Source organism: Homalodisca vitripennis, chromosome 4, assembly GCF_021130785.1.
Source record: "Homalodisca vitripennis isolate AUS2020 chromosome 4, UT_GWSS_2.1, whole genome shotgun sequence".
NCBI classification, from domain to species: Eukaryota; Metazoa; Arthropoda; class Insecta; order Hemiptera; family Cicadellidae; genus Homalodisca; species Homalodisca vitripennis.
Genome location: NC_060210.1, coordinates 199,815,150 through 199,831,452, shown reverse-complemented (window position 1 = coordinate 199,831,452; position 16,303 = coordinate 199,815,150). Strand labels below are relative to the sequence as shown.

Below are 16,303 nucleotides of genomic sequence, written 5' to 3'. Positions count from 1 at the left end.
CAAACCACAACCCAGTTCGGAGTCATGTTCCCGATCGATATCGTCAGTTTTAGTTTTATAGCGAACGGTAGCAAAAATGAAAACAGCGTACTCGGCCTCCAGGACGTAATAGAGGAGGAATCGTGCTCCGATATCGAGAACGAAGACTACACGAGCTGTGACAGTACTGATTTATTCGCAATAGATGAGAATCTCGAATCCGATAAGAAAGAAATCGAGTTTATTAAAACAATCGTCTCTAATGACACGAACCTAAGAAATTACGCTAAAAATCCGGAGAGCGAAGACTCGTCGAATTCGGATAGTAGTTTAGAAAAATGCGAGATAGAGTCGTCTGAAAAAGAGATATTCAAACGAAAAACGAACCCGATACTGAGCTTGCTGGAAATGCACGAAAAAGAAGAAATTTACGAGTCGAGCTTGGAAATTCTGCAGACATTCCGGAGCAATTTAATCCCCGGAATAACCTCGGCATCAAACTGGATCAGTTGTTGCGATAGTGACGAGTTATCAATAGGTGTGGTTGAGGAGGAGGAGGAGGATAGCTGGGAGGGGGGAGGAGCGGTGGAGGGGGGTCGGGAGTGTGGGAGGCGGACAGTACTATCGACCGGCGGCGCGGAGGGTCGCACAGCAGGCGTCGCAGAAATGCTCAGTACCTTCTCGGCAGCCCCCGGTCAACATGGCTGGCCCCTCACCCTACCCGAGCGCGAGAGTGACAGTGACAGTGACTCGCTGCGAGGGGACTCCCTGGACACAGTGATCCAGGTGGGCGAAGGCGAGGACAGTGCGCGGCGACCGAGGTTAGTGGACCGCGAGATCCAGGTGGACTCTCAGTGCTGTAAGTGCTCGGAGGATGGAGTCAGGGACACCAGCTGTGACGGAGGCGGTGATAAGGGGGAGGCTGAGGGACAGGAGGCCGTGTTATCAGTGACTGTAGACTGTAGTGGTGAGTCAGTGACGGCTGATAGTGAGGTGAACACTCCGTCAAGTGCGGGATTAACTTGTGATAACTTAGAAACTAGTGTTAACCGTGATAACTCTCAACTTACCGATGAACCCGATAAAACAACTGATATTGTCCCTGTAATTAACAAAGATCTAGAAATCGTAGTAGACGATAAAGAGCAGGAAATTAACGAGACCCCTAAGGGCACTTTAAGAGATTTATTTCCAATTAAGAGATCGACAAACGCGCTTGAAAATTTGCCTTTGATTTTCCCCCACGCTCGTGGACTCAGTGTGACCAAACCGGTAAACAAATTCGAAAACCTATTTAACAACTCGGATTTTGTGAAAGAAAAAAGTGATGAAACCAACAATAACGAAGTCCCTACTGTTAAATGTGAAATCGAAAGTGATAGTGTAGATAATAGCTCGTCGCAGCCGGAAAGCGGCGTGCTAGGTCGCGTGGATGTGAAAACCGACAACTTGTTCCAGTTCAATGTGAACCCACACGAGGGGGTGACCAGTTTCAGTGAGGACCTCAGGGACAGCTCCGAGGACGAGATGAAGCAGAAAAAGAAACAGGAGGACAACCGGATCCACGATGAAGCAGTGGGAGCGTCCAACAGCGAGCTCTGCAACGGTTACCACCGCGGAGTCTTGAAGTCGGCGCTGAAGAGAGGTTCGTCGAAGAAGTCCAAGAAGAAGAATCGCGTCCAGTTCGACGAGTCCTTGAATAAGTTCTTCGACGCCGATTACGTGATTCTGATCCGCGAAGAACCGGAGGATTTTGACGGCGATTACGATATCGGCGGGTGTGACTGCGGCGAGGACTTCTGCTACGACGAGTGTTGTGATGAGGACGACGACGATGACGAGGAGAGCTTCCAGGAGCCCCCCAGCCCCCGGTTCGACCTGTGCGCGGCGTTCGAGCCCCCGGTGGAGTTCGTCGACCAAGTGACTCTCAGCCCTCCTGATGGCTACAAGGACACCTCACACTACTGCCCGCATCACCACCCTCGCCTGCCGGCCAAGCGTAGACCCGGTGAGTGATCTGATACTACTTTGTCTTCTAGATTAAGCCCCTACATCGTAAGTGGGTGGTCCTCTTTGTCTTCATGCAAAAACCTAGTATGGTATATTTCCTAGAAGTGCGTTAAACATTGAAATTACTTCAAAATACCGTTCTTTTTGGTCGGTAACGATTCCAGTGGGTAAGTGAGAAATTGAGTTTGTAGATGTTTGGCAAATAATTTAATTTCGCAGAGGTGTGATCGATGAGGCACCCCCCCCCCCAGCTCCGCCCCACTGTAAATAAAACATCGCTTAATGCAGTCGTTCACACACTCGTGTTTATCCTATCAATATGCTACTTTCAGAGTAAAAATCTGGGAACACAAAAATTATTAAATTGGCTCTTGATATGTGAACAAACTATCAATATCTGTTGCTTTCTCGCTAGTGTTTAATACTTTCTATCTCTGTCCCCTATGTATTTTGTCATTGAAATACTAAATGATATGAAATGATTTACTATTGATCATTAAAAAACAACTGATTTTAACAGAAGCTGCAAGTCAGTCTATCTAAATTGCATTATTTGTATGAGTTGTTTAGTTTGATCGTATTTTTTAAATACTGTCAAAAAATTATTAAACTCCTATTTTTTGTGGTTGATGATTATACCATTTAATATTCACAGTAAAATGTATCGTTAAAAGTATATAAAATTGAATTTTATTATTATTACACAAGTACAGTAGAAATACAGGAATATACTACTATATTTGTATGAGTTGTTTAGTTTGATCGTATTTTTTAAATACTGTCAACAAATTATTAAACGCAAATCATTTCATATTCACAGTAGTTTATAATATCTCCATAAAAGCAGACAAAATTGAATTTTTATTATTACTATACAAGTACAATAGATATACAAGAACGTACACGAAATACTACAGATCGTGGGAAAAATAAGTATTTTTAAAATAAGCATATGGAATAAAGCGAGGTAAATAATATATTTAATTTGTAATTTTAACTTTGTTAACTACTACGAAGTAATCTTTGAGATAGAAATATAATTCTGTTAACTGTTATCAGAGTTCATTATGTCCACATATTAAAAAACCGTATATTTTTTCCGTGGGTTTGATGAAAACAATCCAAAACGGGCCACTCTAAATGGCCATACTTCCTCCTAGATCACTACAAAACTGCTGATACTTTTCCTGTCCTCGTGGGATGTATTTTTTTAAAGCTGTTACTGAAGTTCAAAAGTAATAAAAAAAACCTATTGCACCAATTACTACACATGCAATCTATTAATGAATATAACCTTTTTTATAGTTGGAATAAAACGTACATAACTAAATGCATGTAAGTTGGTATCACTTCTGCATTAATCGATTAATGAGTGCTGTTGAAATACAACAATAACCCGCTGGAGGTGTAGCAGTTGTGTGTGTAACTTTCTGCGTTCTAGTTTAATTGCCACATTTGTTTCACCTTCATTGCCTTGGAACTGTCTGGAACAGGAAAATCGAGGAACAGGATGTCGGAGGGGACAGGAAACCACAAGCTGTCAATTATATTTAGATTAGTGTAAAAACAGAAGAGGGACTATTTGTAAGGCGACACAGTCGTGTTGGCTGTTGTAATAAGCGTGTGTCGAGCAGCAGGCAATTACATGTATATGAAGAGCGGCGAATTAAGCAAATTATCGCGTCCTCTGTGGTGTGAAATGCGGGGAACTGGGGGTAGGGCAGGCCTGGGAACGGGCGACTGGGCTCAGTGATACCGCACCGGTGGCAGCCAACCGCGCATCCCGCTGTCTCTTCACACTTCGCGATACCGCCGCTGATTTTATCAACGGAACTTCCATATTTGGAAGTCACCACGCACACTTATCACTGATCATGCCATACAACACTGATCATGCCATACAACACTGATCATGCCATACAACACTGATCATGCCATACACAGTGTCCTGCTATAAAAGGTTTCAGTCGTTTTAAGAGTTGGCCTAATTAACAACTACAATTTTTTTACTACCAACAAACAAATACAACATTTGTATAGTAATAGTAATAAATATGTATAACTCTAAAGACTTACCAATAAATTGTGTTAATGTTTAAAATTGATTTATTTAAACAATTGTTGTACCTAGTAAAAGAAAGCTAAATAGTCTTCATCTAAAATTGACAATGTCAACATAAGAATAGACATGTCAACACCCAGTGAGAGGTGCCCGATCAAATGTTATGTTCCATAAACTCGCTCACGCTATAAAACTCATTCAATATTAAATAGTGCTTGAGTAATTGTTTAAAATGGAAAGGGTTCGTCTGGTTCTGTATATGATCAGGAACTTTGTTCAAGAATTTTACACCAACTTGAGATGGTAGGCTCTCGTAAGATTTTAGTCTATGTTGGGCAACTCTGAAATTTTCCCGGCCTCTAGTATTGTAGTTATGAACGTCCCTACCCTGCGTCAGCACACACTTCGAACGGCAATATATTATTGTCTCAAGTATGTATAAGCAGGGCAGTGACACAAACTCAAGTTCCCTAAATTTATTCCTACACGAGTCTCTAATTTTCAATTTCAGAATCGCTCTCTTCTGTAGTCTGAAAAGTCTCAGAAAAGCTGCATTCCCACAACAGCCCCATAATATAATACAGTAAGCCGTTCTCAAGATCTGTCTTGAACAAAATTTTGACAGGTATTTCAGAGGATAAATGCCTGATGAGACCTTTTTACATACATTGTCCACATGTAGGCCCACAACAACTCTTGTCACATTTAATACAACTCAAATTTGTTATTAACTATGGTCGATTTTAAAGGAACATGTCCGTTAATTGCGACAAGTGACGTTGCTATGTGTTACAAGAACAGAATAGGTATAAAGTTTCGCGAATTGGAATCTATCCTCTTATGCATACGGAGAAATACAATGTATAGGGTTAAGTAAGTAAAATAGTCTTATAATGTAATGCATATGTTTTGGCTAGACCATGGTTTCTGATTGTACACACAGCTATGAACACAGGTATACGGTTGATTTTTTGGCACCTAACATTTTTCTTGACTTTGACTATTTTATCGCCATACATTGATTGTTGCTTACCTGTGTGTTAATTAAGTCTGTTTACCTGAAGAAGAGAATCCAATCCTCAAAAAGGTTGTGTTCCATCCATCGTAAAAAGGATGTTGGCAAACGCTACTTTCAGAGTTCATATTATTATTATTTTTTTTCATGTTAATTTTTATTGGGACAAATTCTACCAGTCTAGGAGCCCATCATTGGTTGAAAGTAAAGAATTTTATGTATTCTTAGTTCTTGTTGAATAAAAAAATTATGGTGTTGGATAAACTACGATTATGCTGTTGGATTTGTGTACCTAAGATCAACAATTAGGCACAGCTTTGCATTTTCAATTTACTTCCAGCAGAGTATGCTGTCACCCATATTGTTCGGCATAAATTAAAAATAATTTCATGATACCTCATACGCAATTTTTCCCGCCTCTTCCGATCTAAAACTTGTATTGAAGATCGGTACAAAGTATTCAATGATTACAGTATAGAATATATGTGTAGAATCAAATGGTTTAACTTACATTAGAGGGATTATTTAAATTAGGGAAGATTTAGTTAGAATTAATCGTGAAATTTTACATAATCGCCCTTGAGTTATAAAAAACGTCTAGACTCTCGTTGTTGTCATTTCTTGCAAATACTATTTCCGTAATAAATCTGTGTTCATATTGTGTAGAATTGTTTACTTTAGTGAAAACTACCTTAATTCTTTCTATCCTCACAGTTATCGCTATATCGTGTAACAAAATCTTTTTGGTTCTCTTGTTCTGAAGGTTTATAAATAAGCAATTAAATGTCATAGATATAATCATATAAATACCTTAGTGGGGTATAATATTTGAGTTAACTGTTAATCATAAATACCGTTATATAAATGTAAAATGCTCAGCTTTGGCGTAAACAGATGAATTGCAATGAAAATTATGTAACAATCCAAATATTTTGGCTGAGAAATGAAAAGTAACGAACACCTGACAAAAGTAAATTTAAACAGGCTCTGCAGTCTCACTGTGTACGCAAATTTCCCAGATGAATTTCATAACGTGTTGATAAAACAAAAAACGACGAGATAAAATTGTGTAGCGTATTTGTTATCGCTATCACGTGATACGTTGGTCTATCGCTGAAAGCTTAGCAAACAGCGAGAGGTTGCTGCTGTTGCTTTAACATTACGTCCCCTTTACGATATCTGGGTTTGTGATATAGGCCTTGGAGGTATGTCGAAACTAACAGTATATAGTACGTAGGAACATGTCTATATACTGTTTGTCAATGGTATAATAATATATCGTGAATTTGTAGACACGATTTTTACCTCAGACTATCACTAAAAGCTTAGCAAACAGCGAGAGGTTGCTGCTGTTGCTTTAACATTCCGTCCCCTTTACGATATCTGGGTTCGTGATACAGGCCTTGGAGGTATGTCGAAACTAACAGTATATAGTACATATGAACATGTCTATGTACTGTTTTGTCAATGGTATAATAATATATCGTGAATTTGTTAGACACGACTGTACGTCGGACTGTCACTGAAAGCTTAGCAAACAGCGAGAGGTTGCTGCTGTTGCTTTAACATTACGTTCCCCTTTACGATATCTGGGTTTGTGATAGAGGCCTTGGAGGTATGTCGAAACTAACAGTATATAGTACGTAGGAACATGACTATGTACTGTTTGTCAATGGTATAATAATATATCGTGAATTTGTTAGACACGACTGTACGTCGGACTGTCACTGAAAGCTTAGCAAACAGCGAGAGGTTGCTGCTGTTGCTTTAACATTCCGTTCCCCTTTACGATATCTGGGTTTGTGATAGAGGCCTTGGAGGTATGTCGAAACTAACAGTATATAGTACGTAGGAACATGACTATGTACTGTTTGTCAATGGTATAATAATATATCGTGAATTTGTTAGACACGATTTTACCTCAGACTATCACTGAAAAGCTTAGCAAACAGCGAGAGGTTGCTGCTGTTGCTTTAACATTCCGTCCCCTTTACGATATCTGGGTTTGTGATAGAGGCCTTGGAGGTATGTCGAAACTAACAGTATATAGTACATAGGAACATGTCTATGTACTGTTTGTCAATGGTATAATAATATATCGTGAATTTGTTAGACACGACTGTACGTCGGACTGTCACTGAAAGCTTAGCAAACAGCGAGAGGTTGCTGCTGTTGCTTTAACATTACGTCCCTTTACTACGATCATTGGGTTTACTGGCCTTGGAGGTACGTATATAGTTGTTTGGAATGGTAGATATATCGAATTTTGTTAGCGTACCTCAGACTAGTGAAGCTTATAGAACACTACACTATGATATATGTATGTCGAAAACTAACAGTATATTGTACATAGGAACATCTTGTATGACATGAATTGTACAGGACACTGTTCAGCGAAAGGTTTGCTGCTGTTGAACATTACGTTCCCTTTACGATATCTGGGTTTGTGATAGAGGCCTTGGAGGTATGTCGAAACTAACAGTAATTCTAGTGCATAGGGACATGTCTTGTACTGGTATAATAATTATATCGTAGAATTTGTTAGACACGATTTGTACGTCGGACTGTCACTGAAAAGTCTTAGCAAACAGCGAGAGGTTGCTGCTGTTGCTTTAACATTCCGTCCCCTTTACGATATCTGGGTTTGTGATAGCCTTGGAGGTATGTCAGAAACTAACAGTATATAGTACATAGGAACATGTCTAATGTTGTTTGTTATGGTATAATAATATATCGTGAATTTGTTAGACACGATTGTGTACGTCGGACTGTCACTTGAGCTTAGCAAACACGAGAGAGGTTGCTGCTGTTTGCTTTAAACATTCCGTCCCCTTTACGATATCTGGGGTTTGTGATAGAGGCCTTGGAGGTATGTCGAACTACAGTATAGTACATACATAGGAACATGTCTATGTACTGTTTGTCAATGGTATAATTAATATATCGTGAATTTGTTAGACACGATTGTACGTCGGACTGTCACTGAAAGCTTAGCAAACAACGACGAGAGGGTTGCTGCTGTTGCTTTAACATTACGTTCCCTTTACGATATCTGGGTTTGTGATAGAGGCCTTGGAGGTATGTCGAAACTAACAGTATATAGTACATGTAGGAACATGTCTATGTACTGTTTTGTCAATGGTATAATAATATATCGTGAATTTGTTAGACACGACTGTACGTCGGACTGTCACTGAAAGCTTAAGAAAACAGCGAGAGGTTGCTGCTGTTGCTTTAATCATTCCGTTCCCCTTTACGATATCTGGGTTTGTGATAGAGGCCTTGGAGGTATGTCGAAACTAACAGTATATAGTACGTAGGAACTGACTATGTACTGTTTGTCTCAATGGTATAATAATATATCGTGAATTTGTAGACACGATTTTACGTCAGACTATCACTGAAAGCTTAGGCAAACAGCGAGAGGTTGCTGCTGTTGCTTTAACATTCCGTTCCCTTTACGATATCTGGGTTTGTGATTAGGAGGCCTTGGAGGGTATGTCGAAACTAACAGTGTATTAGTATAGGAACATGTCCTTATGTACTGTTTGTTCAATCTTATAATAATATATCGTGAATTTGTAGACACGATTGTACCTCAGACTATCACTGAAAAGCTTAGCAAACAGCGATGAGGTTGCTGCTGTTGCTTTAACATTACCGTTACCTTTACGATATCTGGGTTTCGTGATAGAGGCCCTTGGAGGTATGTCGAAACTAAACATTTGTATATAGTACGTAGGAACATGTCTATGTACTGTTTGTCAATGGTGTATAATAAATATACGTGAATTTGTTAGACACGACTGTACGTCGGAACTGTCACTGAAAGCTTAGCAAAACAGCGAGAGGTTGCTGCTGTTGCTTTAACATTCCGTCCCCTTTACGATATCTGGGTTTGTGATACAGGCCTTGGAGGTATGTCGAAACTAACAGTATATAGTACATAGGAACATGTCTATGTACTGTTTGTCAATGGTATAATAATATATCGTGAATTTGTTAGACACGACTGTACGTCGGACTGTCACTGAAAGCTTAGCAAACAGCGAGAGGTTGCTGCTGTTGCTTTAACATTCCGTCCCCTTTACGATATCTGGGTTTGTGATAGAGGCCTTGGAGGTATGTCGAAACTAACAGTATATAGTACGTAGGAACATGTCTATGTACTGTTTGTCAATGGTATAATAATATATCGTGAATTTGTTAGACACGACTGTACGTCGGACTGTCACTGAAAGCTTAGCAAACAGCGAGAGGTTGCTGCTGTTGCTTTAACATTCCGTTCTCTGTACGATTTTATCTGGGTATGCGATGGAGGCCTTGGTGGTATGTCGAAACAAACAGTATATTGGAACATGATACATGAACATGATGTATTATATGGTTGTCAATCGTATAATTATATATCGTGAATTTGTTAGACACGATTGTACTTCGCAGACTCTCGTACTATCAATTTAGAATTTAGAAGTAGATCTGGAGCTTTTAGGCTGCTTCTGCTCTGATTGTTCGCCATTTCACTAATTCGAATAGTATAATTAAAGTGTATAGGGCTACATTTAAATGTTTACGATCTTTTCCTAGTACTTCAACTTTGACGGCTCAGTGTAAGAAAAACAAATTTAGATAACAATTTTAATTTTTACAAAATACTGCATACATTTTCCTAACACGTATAGAGATTTAATGAATACCATTATTGTTTTCTTATTTATACAATGCAATAAAACAAAACTAAAAGAAATAAAATAATAATTTAATAAAATTAAGTTAATTAGTAATAACGTGAGTTTTTCTAAAATCATATTTTTAAAGATGTTTTATAAAACTGGGTACTTCTAAGCGTTGTCACGATAAAAATCGCATTTCTCTGAAACTTTATCTTCCATCTTTAATGTATATTCAGATATTTTATAGCATTAAAAGATAACTTATAATATGGTTCCATTTAGTTTTTGACATTTTAAAAGTTCACACCCAATTAGCTAAAACACAGATTCATTAAAATATACTTATTCTTTGGAAATGTCATTTACTGTAATCGTCTTATTAAATTTGTTTGTCAAGTATAGGTTCATCCACAGGATAAAGATAAATTGTGTATATTATTAATAGCATGTGCTAGAGTATATTGTAATAAATTGTGCAACAATTTTTAACTCGTTCCCCTGGTTATGCAGATGTACACGAGTATAAAGACAAAGTAGAGGGTTAGTTTAACAAGTGAGTTGGCCACATTTAGGTCAAAGCTGTGGAGACAAGAGAAAGTAGGGTTTCTCAGACAGTGGAGAAGGACTTTTCATTTCCTCACACTGTGCAGAGATAAGAACAAAGGGGGCCTTAACGATGTTGACTTTATTCTGTCGAAAAAGCTAATGACTACTCGGCTCCCTTGGCAGATAAAGACGGATTAGGCCGGGATTTAAGACTTTTCTCTGAGTGTTTCTTGTTTTACGGCCAAGATATTACTGGGTAATGAACGCCAGATGCAATATCACTTGAGTGTATCTTGCAAACGATGTGGCACACTGATTTAAGAAATCAATTGTGTATTGTTGCAGTAAATAGTAGTAAAGTAGTTTATTTTATTAAATGTGTTTAATCGTTGCATGTACAAATATAAAAAAATCCGATGCAAAAGTAGTAGAAGTTAAGTAATTAAACGCCCATTAAAGGTACGTAAAATTCAGTCAGCTCGAAGGGAACCTTTTCACTAATCAGGTAGTTGCAGGTAGTTTAACAGATAGTGAACTAGTTAACAAGGTTATCTCATTTAATTCTTTTCTGTTGAACTTTATTTATTATAAGTCCTAACTTATTTTTGAAAATATTGAAACACGTAATATGAAAGTACAGCGCATGATGTGTAATTCTGCATATTTCATATGCAAAGTTTGTAAAAATTTTAAAAGTATAAAATTAGTTCATACCAGAAAAAGTACACAGGTAAATGGAATATCTTGGAAATTGAATACCCATTACGTAATGCTATTTCAGATATAAAAATATAATTTAAATTAGGTACCGGTAATTTAAATATCTGAACATGTGAAATTATACCAGTACTTTAAGGGTCTGGACTCTCTAGTAATTAATTACTAAACTATATGTACGTTCACGCAAAGTAGTGCTTTTTCCGGCAGTGTTTTGTGAAGGAAGAGCCTTACAATGAGATGAGCGTCGAAAATAAGAAATCCGTTATGGTTTGAAACAAAATGTAGGTAAATAGAATTAAATCAAACAAGCTTTCTAAGTATTAATATAATTAATTACCTGTTATCCATAGCTATTTCCTTTTCCCGTATTTAGTGTTTGTAAAATGTTGTGCCCAAAATTCTATATTGTAATCTGTCTTAAAGTAGGGGTTAGTCATTTAGGAATCCCGACAGCAATGCTACGACTGATCAATAGCCTGGCTTTAGGGGTTGTTTGTAGTAGAAATCCAAGAAACCCGAGTAATTTTCAGCATATCTATTTGGTAAATGTTGATTTTAGCAGTTTCAATAAATATTGCTTATTCGTCTTTCTTCTTTTATCTCTTTCTTCATTTATGGATCCATTCCAATATACAAGGAACGAGATCAAATATTCTCTCTGATTCTTCTTTATTGAAATGAAAATTAATAAGAGAAAAGCACGGAACGAAATCAGCATTTAACATATTGACATTTCAGAATGTATCAATGCTACGATATTTAATATTCTTGAGATCCATCAAAATTAATAAGAGAAAAGCACGGAACGAAATTAGCATTTAACATATTGACATTTCAGAATGTATCAATGCTACGATATTTAATATTCTTGAGATCATCAAAATTAATAAGAGAAAAGCAGAACGAAATCAGCATTTAACATATTGACATTTTAGAATGTATCAATGCTACGATATTTAATATTCTTGAGATCCATCAAAATTAATAAGAGAAAAGCACGGAACGAAATCAGCATTTAACATATTGACATTTTAGAATGTATCAATGCTACGATATTTAATATTCTTGAGATCCATCAAAATTAATAAGAGAAAAGCACGGAACGAAATCAGCATTTAACATATTGACATTTCAGAATGTATCAATGCTACGATATTTAATATTCTTGAGATCCATCAAAATTAATAAGAGAAAAGCACGGAACGAAATCAGCATTTAACATATTGACATTTCAGAATGTATCAATGCTACGATATTTAATATTCTTGAGATCCATCAAAATTAATAAGAGAAAAGCACGGAACGAAATTAGCATTTAACATATTGACATTTCAGAATGTATCAATGCTACGATATTTAATATTCTTGAGATCCATCAAGTTTTGCTTTTCTATCTGGTGCAAATTATAATTTTTCATATAGACATGGAAATAGAATATTGCCGGGATAAAACAATAAACAATTGACCTGCTTTTGTATTGAGTGGTTGTTACATTTATATTTCCTTAATTTTATCGGATGAAGTTAGAGAAACTTCGATGAACAGTGTTTTAAGTGCAGGTTTTGCAAATATGAACTGGCGGAAACTTAATTGAGACGTTCTCATGTTTGGGTACCTACATATTCTTTAATAAAGAACAAGATTTTTAACTAAACGTCATTTCGTGATGTGTTACTGGACGTAAAAATGAAAGCACAGTTTGTTAAAAAAATGCGATCTACCCAATTATGTCACAATTTTGTTATGGGACAAAAATATTCTTTTGTAATAAAAAAATAATGTACTTCAGAGAAAATTCAAAAACAAATGGTGTATGGACTTGTGCTTTGAGTGAATGTACTTTAAAATATTCCTTTATAGCGGGTGTCCCGTAACTCTCTGGATAAAGGTACGCGTATACCACGTTATTGCTCGGATCAAGACAGACATATTTTACCTTATGAAAATTGGTCTCTGATGCTTAGTTTCCCATCCATATGTATGCATGTATTTTTATATAAAAAATTAATATTAAATTGTTTAAATCTAATTATAAATAGCTGATTTAGAGCAGATTTACTGTTACAAGACATGGCCCACATTGAGATACTCAGTGAATAGCCAACAATAGAAACACTGAATAAACGGCAGCTCTCAATGTGGGCCATGTCTTGTCACAGTAAATAAATGCTCTAAATCAGCTATTTATAATTTTATTTACATAATTTTTGTGGCATTATGTTTGTGCAGGTTGTTCAAAATATCCAAAGTTTAAAAGTTTTAATGGCCGCCATTATGAAAATGCTAAAGATAGTTTCATGACATATTTTTCACCAATTGGCCTTGTTATAATAAAGATTTGATCAGAATTTTTTTAAATTTAATGTAATACTGTAGGCTTAAGATATTAATATGTTTAAATAAAAAAACACACATACATGTAGACAGATAGGAAACTAAGCATCGGAGACCCATGTTCATATGGTGAAATATGGTAGTCTTGACCTGAGCAATATCGTGGCATATCTTTGTCCAGAGAGTTACAGGACACTCTGTATAAAATATTTGTTAAGTTTATTTACATTTTGTGTCAGGAATGCCAGAAACTTACACAATTATCACTATGGCCGCCGTGACTGCGGGCAACAATCGCAACATATAACTGTCACCAGAGCTCATTGTTCTTTGTTTCCCGCTGACAAACAAAGGAGCCGACATAACCCGAGTCTACTCCTGCATTACTCCTAACAAAATTCCAATTTGTTAAGTCGCACTCCACTGTTCTTCTTTGATCATTATAACATCTCTGTAAACATCTTGTGAGCTCCTTTCGCTCTCTCCCTGAGGACATTATAAATGTGAAATCCGACCCCTTTGTTCCAATTGTTATTACAAAGATTGTTTTCTTACAAAGAGAGATGCGTTTTATTTGCTTTGAGTTCCTACCAGAACATATTGGTAAGAGTCCTTATATTATAACTAACGTTATTTACTTGTTATGAACATATCGTGGGAAGTACTTACAGATATGTATAGAATTGTAAGTGCATCGGAATCACATAGTGTACCTTTTTACATTATTTGATTACTGATGTAAATTAAATGTGAATTATAAAAGTCCCGAACGTGTTTTTAATTTTCCTATTTGCCGAACTGTTTATAATCTGTTACAAGAAGATGTGTTTTGAAGATTTACACATTTTGTTCAAACTTTCTGCGATGCACCTGTACCAAACTCCTAAGGTCTTAATAAATTTTAAACTTATAACAGTTTACTAAAATTTCTATAAAAATACTTGTGAATATATTGTGTATGCACACGCCATGGTTGTTCTGTCATATATCTCCCGATGTGTTAAATATTTGTAACCGAAACCGATAGTGAAGCTGTTAGTCGATGTGAAATGAATCGGTTTAGCGTAAAACAGTGAATCACACATCAGTAATTTATTCAATCTCATAAATTGTGGTAATTGACCGCATTAATTAATATTTAATTATTGAAGTTGACCACTAACATGTGACCTGGACAGTGAGTGGAAAGCTTGCACCTCGAGGCGACAACTCGGTCAACCGTGTGTTATTATTGTCACTAGTTTTACACAATCAGGATTCCTCAATATACCTAATATTATTTTGGAAAAACTATTATTTTATACTGCAGAAATTGGAGGGTTCAGTTCGTTAGTACATTTTAACAAACAATTTAGACACATTATTACGTCTATAATTTTAAGACTAGGATCAAGTTATGATATTTGCAATTAACTTCTTGAAAAATTTGAAAAAATGTATGTATTTTTATATTAAGAGTACTAAAAACTTACATTCATCTTATGCGTCTTTGACATAGGTATAAATATGCTTAAGATAGCGAAATATGTGTTTGGTTGTATTAGTACTTATATTATTAGAAACTCTAGTCACAGACCTTAAAAATACATTTTCTGTTGACAACAAATTTAATTTGTGATATTGTAGGAATTTAAATACGTATTTAGGAACATTTCCACATGAAACGGGTCAATATAGGGATTAGGATTATTTACCTTATCTTGTATGGAAGATGACGTTTTCATAATTTAAGTAATTTCCTGGGGCAATGATTTGTATTTTAGATGTAAATTACCTAAATTTATGTAAACAAAAACCCCTTTTTTAGCAATAAATGGTAGCCATGGTGAGAAGGGTTGATTTATATGGGTGTTGGGTTTAGCTGCAGTTCACCTCTTAATGCAGCGTCTGGAATTTGATGCTGTTACAGACGACTCCTGGAGTCTTGGGCCTTGTTCTTCTGAAGAGATCGAAAAATGCCGTCAACGTAGAAGCTCTAAACAGACAATTAAATAGTTTCCACATGAGAAACACGTAGATTAAAAAGAATAAACTATTGCGTAATTCAGGAGAATTGACAATAGCAAGTTCTGTCAGATGCTATGCTATATTAAATTAGTATATAATCTAGAATATACACTATATCTTGTAGACTAGGTGCCTCTGATGTTGAAACGATGTAAATTTCTCTTGTCGAACTTCTTCGTCGTTGACTTTTTCGATCTCTTCAGACGAACATGGCTCCAGTTTCCAGGAGTCAAGTCTGTAACAGCATCAGATTCCAGACGCTGCACTAAGACGAAGGTGAACTGTTACAGTTTCATTAATAATAAATGGTAGCCGTTTTGGGAGAGCTGGTTACAGAATTGCTCAAAATTGATACCTTATATCAATGCTGATAACTCACTGTGGATTGGTCTATAAAACTTTTGTTCAATTTCTATGTCTTAATCTAAAAGAAATGTGACTTTGAAATTTAAAAAAATTAACCCAACCAAGAACTGATCGCCCAAACTTGAAGTTGAATAAAATAAAACAGGTGCTTTAGGCGCACGCCATGACGAAACGCCAGGAGAGAAAAGTAATGTGGCGGAACACGAAACCTGAATGTCGTGTTTTAATCTGTTTGATTATAATCCATGATAAAAAGATCCTATTACGTCCCGTAATCCTGTTATCCCTGCACTTCAACAAAGTAAACATTCATAATTCCTACGTAAAGCAACAGTGTTTTTATTTATTTTATAACAAATACACGATGAAGTAGAAAAAAGTGCTGAAGTAGTTAATAGCTAACTAAAAATTTTGAAAATATTGGGAAGAACTTGAGAAAGACGAAGCTTTTACAATGCTATATTTGAGTGATGGATTATGCACGGTATTTAGTAGTTTGGAATTAAATATTTAATTTTAAATTTATAATTTAAAAAAATAAAATAACACACTTAACGAAGTATAAATTTTAATTCCATATTTCATATTTC

General features: G+C 36.2%; 1 protein-coding gene across 1 annotated transcript in view; it reads left to right on the top strand.

Moving 5' to 3' along the window:
• The first annotated feature begins 582 nt into the window (after positions 1-582).
• Positions 583-16,303, top strand: part of LOC124360888 — a 97,060-nt gene continuing 81,339 nt past the window's right edge. Inside the window, exon 1 of the mRNA XM_046814868.1 lies at positions 583-1,987. Coding sequence (XP_046670824.1) covers positions 646-1,987 — 1,342 coding nt within the window. The 5' untranslated portion in view covers positions 583-645. The remainder of the gene's footprint in view (positions 1,988-16,303) is intronic.